Source organism: Hylobates moloch, unplaced genomic scaffold, assembly GCF_009828535.3.
Source record: "Hylobates moloch isolate HMO894 unplaced genomic scaffold, HMol_V3 SCAFFOLD_4, whole genome shotgun sequence".
Classification (NCBI taxonomy): Eukaryota; Metazoa; Chordata; class Mammalia; order Primates; family Hylobatidae; genus Hylobates; species Hylobates moloch.
In genome coordinates this window covers 155,149,409-155,164,609 of record NW_026652279.1, presented here as the reverse complement: position 1 = coordinate 155,164,609, position 15,201 = coordinate 155,149,409, and the positions used below count along the sequence as shown (strand labels likewise).

General features: G+C 38.6%; 1 protein-coding gene across 1 annotated transcript in view; it reads right to left on the bottom strand.

The window, feature by feature from the left end:
- GPC6 (glypican 6) overlaps positions 1 to 15,201 on the bottom strand; it is a 1,190,656-nt gene that overhangs the window by 95,700 nt on the left and 1,079,755 nt on the right. The window contains exon 6 of the mRNA XM_032151101.2: positions 7,541 to 7,684. Within this exon, the coding sequence (XP_032006992.1) occupies positions 7,541 to 7,684 (144 nt within the window). The remainder of the gene's footprint in view (positions 1 to 7,540; positions 7,685 to 15,201) is intronic.

Here is a 15,201-nt window from a genome sequence, read left to right as displayed (position 1 = left end):
TCCAAAACATGTTGCGTAACATTATTTCATTGTCAGAATCCATATGATTCTCTGAACATGTCTTAAAGCAGTGATGCGGACTGGGCTTTAGTGTCTCCCAGGGAGTCAGTAGCTAGAGTGAGTGTACTCTTCCTTCTCCCCAGGGTGTACAGCCCTGTGCAATTAAACACAACTTTGCCAGGACTGAAAGAGAGGTCTATGTGCCTTCTATTTTCATGATTCTTCCACATGCCTAAAATAATAGCTTCTTGGGGATGTAAAAATAGTTCAGTGCCCATTGGGTGTGAACTGAAAAATCCACATAAGGGCAGGAGTTCCATCCAGGTTTCCAACAGTGCATACCGTTGAATTAGATTCGTGCATCCTTCTAGTCCGTGGAATAAGCAGAATATCCTGGAGATAAGCCATCATTTCATATGTGTGCCTTATGATGTTCCCTACTTGGGCCTCATCAACCACAGCCTCCTAAATGGAAAGAAGCCTGTGACAGGCGGCTCTCTCTGCTACCACATGCTGCTGCTGTTGCCCGGAGAAGAGCAGAAACTGAGACGGAATAAGTTGGGTGGTTTGGTTTTAATGTTTTTTTATTTTCTCCCTGCTTTGAAAGCTCACTGCATTTTGCTGCTGTTATTACCAAGGGTTCATTGAAAATGAAGCTAGGGTGTCTCAGTGGGGTTTTGCAGCAAATAGATAAAGCAGGTTCAGGCAAGACTGGGCCGTTCACAACCTGAAGTGGATGAAGCAGTAGCCATTTGTTTGCTGGGGTGAATGGGACATAATTTATTCAGCTGCAGCGGAGGCTCAAAGCCAATCTGGCCTTGACCCATTTATCTTTAGAAAACTAATTAAAGTGGAGAATCTGGCTTACTGTTGTTATTGAGGTTTTACTTTTTTTGTTCAGGCCAAGCGAAGACTGAGGGTGAGTGCGTGCGTGTGTGTGTGTGTGTGTGTGTCTCCGTGTGTGTCTGTGTTGGGGTGGAAGGTGGGAAATATCAGTTTCACCTAAACACAGTGGCTGAAGGTCTAGATAATAAAGCAGTTTCTTAAACACAGCCTGACATCCTTTTGAAATGCAAACTAGTGGATTTAGCTGGATGCAGAACCCTTTGAGGTGACAATGAAATGCCATGATAATTTAAAATGAACAACAGACAGTTTCCTGATTTCTTATAACCAACAGTTTCTAAATCGCACCAAAACAGCCCCAAAGAGGCATGGAAGAACACTTTTATCACCAGCATTTTACTGAAACTGGTACTAACCATCAGGCAGGAAATAATGCCAGAATGTTAGTTGCTTTGTCCATTTTGTTTCAGAACAATTAAAAAAGTTGCATATCTTGATGATCTTTTGTAAGTACTTAAATATGTATGTAATAATATTAACAACATGTTTGTCACCAATGACCTACCGATGAATTTCAAAAGTTACAGTGTATTTTTGGAAGATTCATATAAAAACATCTGGTTTTTATGTTGTTTTTTTGTTTTGGCCTAGATAAGGTTATAGGGAGAAGTAGGGAAGTCCAGCAGACACAGGGATGTTATGATATGTATTCATTCCAGTATGTTCAAGGAAGTGATAACTCTTGGGGAAAGCTACAAGGGTCACGATAACCATTAGATAAGGAAACTGAACTGGACCAGCTGCAGGAAAACCTGGAGCTCCCAAGAGATTGTGTTGGAAAGGGTAGACACTACTGACTTAACTGAAGCCACTTCAGTTATCAATGGGACCAATCGAACAGAACCCTGACTTGTCCCACCCATGATGTTTTCCCCTCCCATTTCCCTCTTAGTGTCAAGAGTCCTTGAGCTATTTGTCTTCCCTGTCCCCTTCTCAAGGTCTTCCTTTCTACAGCGTTCCTGTTCCACATTTACCTCCTAACTTTCTTCACCCAAATTGCCCTGGTCTCAGGGCATATGGATATGGGCATATGATCTCAGGAATATTGAATGGGGATAGTACTCAGGGGACAATTTCTTTTTAAAAACATGATTTCAAAGAAGGGATTTTAGACATTGTGTTATCACTGCCTGGATTTAAGGCCAGACAAACAGTTAACACTATGATGTCACAGGTGTGCTGCACAAATAAATATGTACCCCTCAGGTGAGAGTCACCTTCCCTCCTCGGTCCATGATACCATGTAGAGTGCATGTATTTAAGAAGTGTTATCAGGGCTGGGCACAGAGGCTCTCGTCTGTAATCCCAGCACTTTGGGAGGCCCAGGCGGATGGATCACTTGAGGCCAGAAGTTCAAGACCAGCCTGGCAAACATGGTGAAACTCCATCTCTACTAAGAATACAAAAATTATCTGGGTGTGGTGGTGTGCACCTGTAATCCCAGCTACTCGGGAGGCCAAGGCGGGTGAATCACTTGAACCAGGGAGGTGGAGGGAGTAAGATTCCATCTCAAAAAAAAAAAAAAAAAGTGTTATTAGCATGCAATGGTATTGTGGAAACCAGATTAGATAACTGACTATTTTGGTTAATATAGTCAAGTAAGATAACCTAAGTGTTCTTGTCCTCAGCCCCATATTGGGGGTAATCTTTCAAGTAAAAAATATCCAGTGCTCCCTCTCCAAATGCTCTGAATGTTCTGAAAGATATCAGGAAATTCAAGTAGAAAACGAAAAGCAAACAACCTATTTTTTAATCCCTTGAATTTTCTGTCTCAGCTAATGGAAACATTATCACCTTATGCATGAGGGCTGATGTTGGTTTGTTCTTATTAGCACAAGAAGAAAACGGCCAATATATTCTAACAGGGAAGAGCTAGTTTTCCAGGCAGACTATGCGTCGTCTGAACATTGGGACAGAATTTAAATCAGCCATTCGATGAGCTGGTCTTCCACCAAGATTAGATTGAAAACTTGGCCATTGGAAAAGAATATGAAAATGGTTGTTAACCATAAATCACAAGCAGAGAGGAAACGACTAAACAGGTTGGCCATGTGCAGTATTCAATCCACTCCAGGTAATTTGGAAAGGGATAGTGGAGGGGGAATTTCTCAGGGACTCTCTGGAATGACTGTATAAAGACAAATGGGGATGAGAGGAAGAATAAGACCAATGCTTACACTATGCTGCATAGTCCGCCACACAGTCCTCTGGGAAGCAAGAGGAAAACAAATTTAAAGGAAAAAGAAAAAGAGATTATTCTATACATAATAGCACAGAACAGGCACAAAGTTTAGCTTCGTAGGTTGGCATTCCACCCACCCCCACCCCAAATTCCCTCAGAATGACCAGTAGGATATTTGAGAAATCCACATCCACAGTACAGTGTTGAATACTTACTGGAGATTTATGGGTCTAAGTCATTACCAACTTGTTGAGTTAACTTCCAAACCTGGCTTTTTTTTTTAAATTTACTTTTATAAAATATATTCCTCTAAGATACACCATGCACAGTCCATTTTTACTCTAATGAATCAGCTGGAATAAAGTAACTGGCACTCCCTGTCCAAGTGCGTCTGTGAGCTGTAGAACATGTTGTGCTCTAATTTTCTGAGCTATATAACTAATTGCCTTTTACACAGGCTAATTTGAAATACCTTTTGATGCTCAGATCTTAAAAATCAAGCTATTTTGTGCTGATTTATTTTTATACTTGACATTTCCAGTGAATTGGAACCGTCTTTTAAAAAATTATAGTTTTACATCAAATTATGTAAGAGAATTTGCAGAGTATAGATTTAAGAATAAAGGAACATAACCAGTCTCTTCCTGAGTGCAAACAAGAATCTCTGGCCTGTTTGACTGAAACTCATTAATAGTCAGCTGGGACAGAGGGGCTTCTAAGGGGAGTTTGTTGGTGACAAGAAAGCAACATGATGGCAGGATGACTCTGTTAACTGAATTACTGCAGTTGATAACATTAGTATCCTCAACAAATCATGGCTGTTGGCGGTAGGGACTGCGATAGTCTCAGATGAGTTGGCTTTCCATGAGCAGCTGAATTTATAAAAATACATTCACTCATTCTTGGATAACAAAAACCACTTTAGGGTAGTATGTCTGAAAGCTTCTGACTACCTCAACTGCTTCTTATGTGTATATAACTTTAGAGGAGCAAATGGAAATGTTCCCTAGTGATACAAAATAATGTATAAGTTCCTTATAAATATAATAAGATGTTAAATGATGGAACTGGTGTATTTTTTAAGAGAGAGTTTTGCTTTCAATTATTTTATATAAGGTTTAGCAGCAGTTTACTCAGCTTGGGGTTGGTAGTTTTATTTTTAAAACAAACCCCATAATGACCAGTTCACATTAAAAAAATAGCTTTAGAATAACTGATATAAGAACATTTACCAACAGAGCCCAAAGTTATTACCACAGGTGCTAATTTAAATGGCTCTAAGAAGTAACTCTCCAAGTGCTTTATAGTTATTTTCATTTTGGCAAAAGGGGTGGGGTGATTGGAGTAGTGTTTTGATATTGTCCTTTGAAGCATTTTTCTGCTGAAACACTTCAGGAAATGAAGAGAAATCTTTTCCAATTATCCTCCTTTTCTCAGACACATGCTTCTTATAAATATTCAGGAAACATCTTTTCCGGGGAAAATTAAAACAGGAGTAGGTAATATGAGTCTTGTTTATAAACAGCCTAAATAGGCTGTAATGGATGACAGACCCATCTGGATAGTTTCACAGTGCATCCTTCTTGAACATGAGCATGTTGAACTGTTGGACTGCAGTCTGGCCAAGGATAACTGCCCCAACTTTCCAGTGTTCAGAGCTATATTGGAACCCCCAAAGGAAGAAGGCCTCAGGGGAGCCAATGGCTGCTGAGACTCTGCTATTAGCTTTGGACCTAACTCGTGTCTCTCAAGAATAACCTTGGTATAGCTCCGTTTGATGTGGAAACAGTGCCTTGTTCTCAGGAGCTGAGCAAAGTGGGCTTATGGCTGGCTGTGCATTGCACGTCACTAATTCTTACCGTTTGGGAAGGAATCAGAATTTAATTTAATAAAAAAATCAATAAAATTGCAATTTTCACTTACAGAGCCTGAAGCCACACCTTTGAGGAAGTAAATGCTACATGCTGTCTGAGAATGTTTTAGAATAAAATTGGCTTATTGATTTAAATACTTAGGCACAGAGTCTGGTCCTTGGCTTTTACTTGTGATGATACGTTTAACCATTACCAATCATTTTCAGAAAAAGATTGATAAAATATATTTTTGAGGGGTGCAAAGGGTAGAAGATTTTCATTCTGTTTGCTACTTGTCTATACTCTTGAGACCTTTATATCTAGAGCATTTTGAACATTACCAATAAAGTTCCTTTATAAAAGGTTCAAATCTCAATTTTTCATGTCCATCAGATTTTAAACATCAGAGAAAATTCTCAAAGTGTTGATGCTTTATTTAGTTTATGCTAAGCTGCAAAAATATTGTCTTTAGAAACATATTTTTCTTGCTCTACTTCCCCTGTTTAAGGCTGTGTGTTTATTTCTCCCGGGGATGAGGGAAAACTGCTTCCCTGTTTCAAAGGGAAAAAATTAATTAGTTGCCATACATATCATTATATTGTTCAAATTTAGTGCAATTTTAACTAAGTGCATAATGTACCCTAGTTCTTTTAAAACTTTTAATTTTATTTTATTGTGGTAAGGATACTTAACATGACATCTACCCTCTTAACAGTTTTTTTTAAGTGAACAATATGCTATTGTTAGCTGCAGGCACAATGCTGTACCTCAGGTCTTTAGAACGTATTCATCTCATATTGTACTCCTGTTCTTAAATTAGATTTCACAAAAATTCAGAAAAGACTGAATTGTTCCAGGAACTAAGTTAGAGCCAACGAAAATGGGAAACAAAGGGACCAAACCCATACTTACCATTTGTCCTCTGGTTAGAAAGATCTTGATATACAATGCAATTTGTAAAGTAAAATTTAAACAATATAATCTAATGAAAACCATCATTTCTTTAAAACAGCTGAGTAGTTATTTGATGGACTCTAATTGGTTGTTTAAAAGAAAAATGGTGACTATTTTTAAACTTTTCCTGAAACTGCAATAGAGAATGGATGTAAGCCGCTGAGTGCATTGGCTCACGCCTGTAATCCCAGCACTTTGGGAGGCCGAGGCAGGTGGATTGCTTGAGCTCAAGAGTTCGAGACCAGCCTGGACAACAGGGCAAAACCACGCCTCTACAAAAAAATAAAAAGCCGGGCTTGGTGGTGTACGCCTGTGGTCTCAGCTACTCAGGAAGCTAAGGTAGGAGGACCACTTGAGCCCAGCAGGTCGAGTATGCAGTGAGCCATGATCATGCCACTGCACTCCAGCCTGGGCAACAGAGTGAAGCCCTGTCTCAAGGGAAAAAAAAGAATAGATATAAGCCAGGTAAAGTAGAAGGGTGCAGCAACTACAAATATCTACACTAGAGGGAAGGTTTTATTTGCTAATAAATGGCAATAAATTTATAACAAAATTTAACAGTTAGTTACCCCTTTATTTTGATACTTCATGGATAGGCCTTTAGGTTGTAAGCACATTTGATTTTTATAGAGAGAAATGCTGAGATGTACTTACTTTGAGGCCAAATTCAACCAATTTAATCTTATGAGTTCTATACTATAGAAGGATATTAACTAAAATCATAAAGTAATTTATAACACTGACTAATAAAAGCATTTTCATAACTGGCAGTCTTTGAGATCTGAGTTTATATGACACAGTCAGATGTGGTTCAAGTGCTTTATGACATTAAGGATTCTATCTGTTAATTTTACATCAAGATAGTTGGCAAAGCAACATTAACAGCACTGACAATTGCAGGTATGTAAATTGTGTATAGTACTACAAAGAGAAGAAATTGAATTAAACATAATCAGGCAGTATTTCTTTGAAATTATGAGCTTTTTTTTATAGCTAAATTTGGTCTTTAAAACACATTTAAAAATTGTGTTTACTATGTTTATGGTTGTATTTTCCGAGTATTATAAACTGCTTTGATGACGGATATCACTGAGTCCCCTGACACACATCTAAACAGGTCAAAGAGTGACTAATTCTAAGGATTCCAACTTTTTAAAGACACATAAAAAAGAAAAAAAATGATAGTAACATTGATTTGGGGTTTCCGGGCAAGGTCTTTCAAACAGAAAACTTTGCAAATAAGAAGTCATAATAAACGTGCATTATATCATAATTGAATACATAACCATTTTCAGAAAAGAACTGAAGCAGATGAGTAGGAAATGTGCTATTGCAATTATATCTCTGGAAGAACTAGCAACTTAGTTTTCAAATTAATATTTCATGAGAAATAAGAAGTTGAAAATGTGGTCACTGCACACATGCATTAATAGTTTCTTAATGGATTAATAGATTTCTTATATAATCCAATACACGACCCAAAAGAAAGATCCCATTACTTTTCAATATTCTAATTAAGAACAGAGGCAGATATAAGAATGAGATGACTCTTATAACAAACTTTTTCAGAATTTCCGAGGAGTTTCAAAGAATGACCTTGGTAAAATAAAGCATCCACCATGGTTATCAGTCTGAGAATACTCACCAGCCGGTCCAAGCTTGTGCCTGCAGCAGTTGTTGGTCTTTCCTCAGGATTGTAGGGCCTGAAACGTGTATTAAAATTTTCAGGAGCTGAGCGGGCAGATCTGAGGGCTGGAGCAGGTTTGGGCTGACCACATCCCTGAAAGACCTGGAAGAACCATTGAAAAGTAAAAACAGTTATACAATGAGTTTTCTCCTAAATTCATGAGGCAGAAATGTGCAATGCAATGGTGTCCACATTTCTCATGAAACTTTTACCTCCAATAAACTCTAATTTCGAAATGTAAACAAGTATAACCACTAATATAACAGAAAGAATTACCCAGACAGATACAGAGTGACCAACTATATTCCCTGACTCATAGTTTCAGCATACACAGTCAATCTTATTATTGGTAGATACATATTTGCAAATTTGCTTACTCATTAAAATTTATTTGTAACCCCAAAATTAATACTCACAGCACTCTCATGGACACAGAGACACAGTGCCAAAAAATTTGAGTCATGTTCCCTGCTGAGGTTGGAGAAGACACTCTCCTTATTTCAGCTCTCAGACTGTAAACAAGTATTCTCTCTGTGGTCTATGTAGTACAATGTTTTTCACATTTCTGTGCTTTTTCTTGTTGATTTCAATGTTTAAAATGGTCCCCAATCATCGGGCTGAAGTACCGTCAAGCGTTCCTAACCACAAGATGTGTAATGTGTCTTATGGCAAAAATATGTATGTTAGATAAACTTCAAGTCTGAGTTATAGTGCTATGAGTTCAATGTTAATGAATCAACAATATATATTAAATAAGGTGTCTTTTCACAGAAACACACATAACACAAGGCTACATATTGATTGGTTGATGAAACTGTTGTGCCCAGTGGCTTGCAGGAGCCTAACCTTGTATTTCTCATTGCTGCAACGGTTCAGTATTTGCTAAGTCAATGTTTGCAGTGACTTTGTAGAACATAACTACAATAAAGAGAATCAACTGTACTAAAAATAAGGATTGCAATAGTTACTCCACAGGATGATTTCAGGATTAAATGAATTGTATCTCACTTTTACATACTTGAATCTGGCATTCTATAAACATCCGTTTGGGATTCCTGTTATCATAACAAATTATTTCATTGTATAGCATATAAAGCCAAATACTTTCAGTGACTCCCCTTTGAGTAATGAAAATCTCTACTGGAAGAATTCTTTAAAAACACTCTCTTGAGCAGTGGTATAGAAATAGGACAAGCAAATGTGGATGAAATCCATATAATGACAGCTTCCTCTAATTTTGTTGTTGACAGCTGTTCATATCACAATTAAGATTGCTATGGGAAATCAAACATTTTATTGTAATGATCTCTGCCAGTTCTTTTCCACAGTGATTTCACTCAGGGTGGTGTGGAGACACTTCCTTTGCTGTTTTTAGAAGCTTTACACTCAGTGCTGGTTATCGAGAGATAATACCTTTACTAGAATTACAGGAAATGCAGTAACATTTTCAGGAAAATTTGATGAAGTTAAAGTTTATTCTATTTCTTCCATTTCTCCATAGCAGATGATTCTTCTAGATATTTTTCCTTCAGTAAACTTTTTGGGGTTATTTACGTGGGCTGATCCTTAACTTGCATGTAGTATATTTGCAATGCATTCGCTCCAGTTTTGTTATTTCATTCTGTGTTGTTTAACTCTAAAATAACCATTTTTCATCACGCATATTATGTGATTCCACTGAAGTACGCAGAGAGCTCCTGCCATTCACAATGACAAATTCCATCTTGAGACACAATTCATTTTGTTTTACCACTACAGCTAATTTTTCTTTTGTTGTATTCAAAAGTTCTCCTTCAACTCAGCATTTTGCAGAGCGGCGGTACTTTGTCTTGGCATTCCTCGAGATTGGTCTTAACACACTATTGATTATTCTTCTCTCACACAATTTCTGAAGCTGATGGTGTAAACCGGTGTGATAAAGATAGTGGGCCCTTTTCTCCCTAGTGCCTAAATCACTTCCCCCTGGCAAGGTCGCTGCTGATGGAGGGCATTAACATTTCCAAAGCTCCAGGGATCTGTTGAGTGTGCTATTCTGGATTGCTTTGAAAGTGACAGCTGACTTTTAAAAAATGTAAAGCCTAAGGCGAAACAATACTAATGGCCTTGCTGAGATTTCATGAAGCCACGTACCGAAAGAGTTAACGGACCTTTTTAATTCACCCTTTGGGAAAAATCTGGCTCACTGGGTTAAGTTAAATCAAAGAAACACGAATGCCCTGAAAGAATATTAGTGTTCTAGGGAGATATTTCATCATAATGGAAAAATCTCACGTTTGCTCGATTTTTTTTTTTTTTTGGAGGGAGTTAATTATTACAGAACATAGGTTAGTTAATATAGCCTAGTAGCTTTCTGTTATTTAGGTCAGGTTTGGATGTTGAAGATAGCTTCCATGCAGAAATCACTGGGTCTGTGACCAAAACTGAGGAAAACACTGACTTTTAATTACTTTGGAAACAGCACCTGGTCACATAATCAGGTGGAGACCTACACGACAATCTGTCACCACAACCTCACATTTTGAAAGCCCCTAAACAGAGATCCTATCATATCCTTAGAAAAACAGGAGTGCCATAAGTGAAACCCTTTAGTGTGGAAGTGAGAGACAGGACTAGCTGGATTTCCTAGGCTGACTAAGAATCCCTAAGCCTAGCTGGGAAGGGGAGCCCATCCACCTTTAAACACGGGACTTGCAACTTAGCTCACACCCAACCAATCAGGTAGTAAAGAGAGCTGAAAATGCTAATTAGGCAAAAACAGGAGGTAAAGAAATAGCCAATCATCTACTGCCTGAGAGCACAGCGGGAGTGGCAATGATTCGTATATCAACCCAGGCATTCCAACCAGCAATGGCTACCCTCTTTGGGTCACCTCCCTTTGTATGGGAGCTCTGTTTTCACTCTATTAAATCTTGCTCTTGCGGTCCGTGTTTGTTACGGCTGGAGCTGAGCTTTCGCTCGCCATCCACCACTGCTGTTTGCCCCCATTGCAGACCCACCACTGACTCCCACCCCTCCGGATCCGGCGGGTGTCCACTGTGCTCCTGATCCAGCAAGGCACCCCCTGCCGCTCCAGATCGGGCTAAAGGCTTGCCATTGTTCCTGCACGGCTAGGTGCCAGGGTTTGTCCTAATTGAGCTAAACACAGTCACTGGGTTTCACGGTTCTCTTCCGTGACTCACGGCTTCTAATAGAGCTATAACACTCACCCCATGGCCCAAGATTCTATTCCTTGGAATCCGTGAGGCCAAGAACCCCAGGTCAAAGAACAAGAGGCTTGCCGCCATCTTGGAAGTGGCCCACCACTATCTTGGGAGCTCTGGGAGCAAGGACCCCTCGATTACAGAAGTTCCCAGCCTAGGGATCAAGAGCTATTTTTCAGAATTTTACAAAAGCTAATGAGAATTGTTTACAAAGGAGTACTTTGCAGTTGTTTTTGTTTAGAAATGATAAAAAACCTTTGTATTTGTCTCATACAGAATATACCTTAAACAACATATATGTATCATATAACTTAGATGACTTAAAAAGTAAAAATTAATAATTTGATGTTTAATACATGTGCTATAGTCTGAATATCTGTGTCCTCCAAGAATTTATAAGTTGAAATCTAATCACAGATGTGATGGAATTAGGAGGTAGGTCCTTTGGGGGGTGATTCGGCTCTACCCTGAAGAATAGGATTAGTGCCCTTATTAAAAAACAACAACAAAGGATCCGGAGAGTGCCCTTGTCTCATGTGAGGACACAGTGGGAAGGCGCCATCATCTATAAAACACCATGCAGGTCCTCACCAGACATCAAATCTGCTGAAGCCTTCATCTTAGACTTCCCAGCCTCCAGAAATGTGACAAATAAATTTCTGTTTTTTATAAGCCACCCACTTCATGGCATTTTGTTACAGCAGCCTGAGCAGACTAAGAGAGCAAGTAATCTGTTATCCTGAAAAAAGTATTTTTAAAATATGAGGGTCATGGGGTGGGTGACAAAGGAAATTTTTAGGCAGAAAATTTGGACCGTCTCAATTTTCTGAGTTTGCTCTAGCAGCCGTATAGTTAGGCACAGTTTTGTGGCTCATGAAGGCCATGGCTAGGTTAGTATAAGAGACCAGTGAACCTTTTCCTCAGTGGCTTGGGTATCCCAACATTTTATATTTTGAATAAGGGAAAAAACGATTGAGAAATAATAATGTGATGGAAAGGGCCATAGGTTCAATGAGAGTCAGTAGATCAATTGGTTATGGCTGGAGATGGAGATTCGGATCATCAGCTTAAAGATGGAACTTAACGCCCTGAAACTGATTGCATTTACCAAGGACAAGTATATAGAGGTGGGCAGATGGATGGGGCTGAGGACAGCCTATTGCCATGCCAACATTTACAGGGTCCTCTCTGAGCCTCAGTTTCCTCCTCTGTCAAATGGGAATAACAATATTATTTACCACACAGATACACTATGATGATAAAGTACAATATGTAAGGCAGAAAAACAGCACCATGTGTCTAGAAAAGTACATGCCTGATAATTAGTTAATTTTATCATGCCATAATCTGTATTTTCCAGAAGTTTTGATTTCTAGGTAAGAAAATTTGAAGAAAAAATATCTGGGCTGATGTTTCTTTTTCTTTTCTTTCCTTTTTTTTAACCTTTAAAAAACCTTTTAATTTTTTTTTGAGACGGGATCTCACTCTGTTGCCCAGGCTGGAGTGCAATGGCACAAACACAATACACTGCAGCCTCAACCTCCTGGGCTCAGGCTATCCTCTTGCCTCAGCCTCCCGAGTAGCTGGGACCACAGGTGCATGCCAACCACACCCTGCTGATGGATGTCTCTTAAATGTTTTCCACAAAATATTATTTTAAGGGCAAATGGCTGTTACATAAATCATAGATTCCACCTATTAAAGTTAAATTAGGTAACTTCACGAGGGCTCCATCACGATAACACGTGGTCAGACTCATTGAAAGGGAGGATGACATCGGTAGTGTTTCCCAAAACTATCTGACCATGGTTTCCTCATGGGGTTCTCATAAGACTGGTGTTCCAAAGAACCCACCCTGAGATATACTGTGAAGGCGGTTGTAATCTGCCAAGGAGAGACGTGATTCAGATAGAACTGCATTTACTTAGAGGTATTTGTGAAGCTGTTCCACCCTCCTCTGCTTTTAATTCCAGGGAAGAATGCTATTTTAAGACACTAAAGGGCTTCTTTTTACAACAGAACTGAAGTTTTTAGAGGTTATCGCTGCAGGATAAGCCAACTTATTGTGGTACAAATCATTCGCTCTACCCCTTTAAGAAATAGAATCGGTATTACCACCTCCTGACCCCTGCCTGCTTCTCTCCAAGGGATGTTGAAAGCGATAATTAGATAATTTGGGAAAGTATTTGGAAGCCTCAATGTAGACAGATGCTACAGATGTACAAAGGAATTCTCCTTCCACCTAGCTGACTTGCAAAACCTGTGGATTTTAGGAAGATATCTGGCTCATGAATCCTCTCTCTTAAGAGGATTACTAAGATAATGTCTCAGAAGTCTGTTGGCATTCTGAGATTAAAGAAGCTGACATTAGGATAGGAAGGGCTGAAAGGAGAAACATTTTATAATTCTGGAGGGATGGGGAGGAAAAGGAGGTGTGGTGATAACAGGTTTAAGTGCTGTGTCTTAGGTTTCTAAATACAAGTATTTTTCTTTTAAAAATATTAGGGCATCTTAACATATTTCTCTTAAAATAAACTAAGGTGCCCACTCTTTCAGAGGCACATGTAGCTTTATACCTTTACCTCTTTGTCTTCTGTATCTTCTTCATTGTCTTTTGCAGCTTGATTATACATTTAAAAAGTCATTACTGGCAACCTGAAAAGCAGTGGCTGCAGGTAAATCCTGTCTCAGCTCCTGTGGTTTTTAAAAATTCTGTCTTCTCACTTTCTACTCAGCAGGTTTCTATAATGGGGGAAAGGTGCTGCTATTCTCACATAGGCAAATATTGAAATTTGCAAACAGAACTCTAATTTTTTATATTAAATCCAGGTAACAGTTAATGTTACCTGGATTTAATTAGATTTGATGTTTTGAGGGTAATGTTTTATTTACCTATGAGATTCTAATTTATATTACTGTGTCAATGAATGAACTGTTAGATTACTACTTGGGAAATTCAAATATATTCCATTTATACTCAAGGAAATAGAAGCTATCATATCTTCATTAGTGTGGATATCATATATTTGTCTAGGTGCAGCCATTATTTTCACAAGAAATGGCTGTGGAGTAACCAATAGGTGTTATCAGTGCATTCTGGTGGCTATAACAAAATGCCTTACACTAGGTAATTTATAAACAACAGAAATTTATTTCTTACAGTTATAGAGGTCGTGAAGTCCAAGATCAAAGTGCCAACAGATTTAGTATCTGGTGAGGGCCCTCTGCTTTATAGATGGCACCTTCTTTCTGTGTCCGCACATGGCTGAAGGGCAAAAATGACTAACAAGCTCCTGCAGGCCTCTTCTGAAGGGGCACTAATCCAACCCACTAGGGCTTCACCAAGATGTCTTAATTACCTCCCAAAGCCTCCATCTCCAAATACCATCACCTTAGGGGTTAGGGTTTCAGTATATGAAATTTGGAGAGACACATACATTCAGAACATTGTAAAAGGTCACAAACACAAGTCTAAAAGTTTGGAGTGTTAATATTAATCTTTCTCCTAATACTTGTGTGACCTTGGGGTTACAATGTTCTCCCCAATTCTCAAAGCTGTTGAGAAGATAGAATGATATGATACATAGAAGAATACACTGAAAACATGAGGTATAATGGTGCCTTATTTTAACTAAGTAATCTGTAATTAAATAGAATAATAATAGGTAATAAATCAAATCTAAGGATTATGCAGAATTCCACATGAATAATTTAAGCTCTATGATGAATAGGGTTTCATACATTTTGTTCATTACTATATCCTAGTATCTGTAGACGTTGCCAGCACATGATATGTGTTTAAAAAGATTGAGAATGAAAGATTATGAAGAAATAAAATTTTTAGTCATAATCTTCCCCTTTTGCAAACATTTATTGAGGGCAATTAGCATGTAGATTTCTGTAATGAGAAAGAAAAGATAGGAAAGGAAAGACAATGAACACTTATCAAGTGTCTAGGATAGGACAGACACTTCACTGTGCAATGTGTTTTATATGCATTATCTCAAATGATCAATTATGTCTTCAAAATCAAGGTTGAACATTTCTTCCTCAGACTGAAGGAATGAATCACGTATCCATGTTAAACAAATTATTTGATATTTCCTTTACTACATTTACTGGGCTAAATTAAAGCAAAGCCAAATGGATAACTTTGTTTAAAGTTAAAATACTGTTTCCTGATCACTTGATAATAGCTACTCAGTGAGCTTGATAAGCCAGTTAGGAGGACCTTGCACACAAAATAGTTAGATTGGCTTCCTGATTGGCCCGTGGGAGAGCTATCAGAGCCGTGGGTGCTGGAGACAGCTGGGCTCAGAGCTCAGGCAATGAATGGCCATTGCTTACTGCAAAGTGGCAGACAACTTGGGCTCTTTACTTCCAATCTGTCAAAATGATAAATAGCGGCACCTGTACATT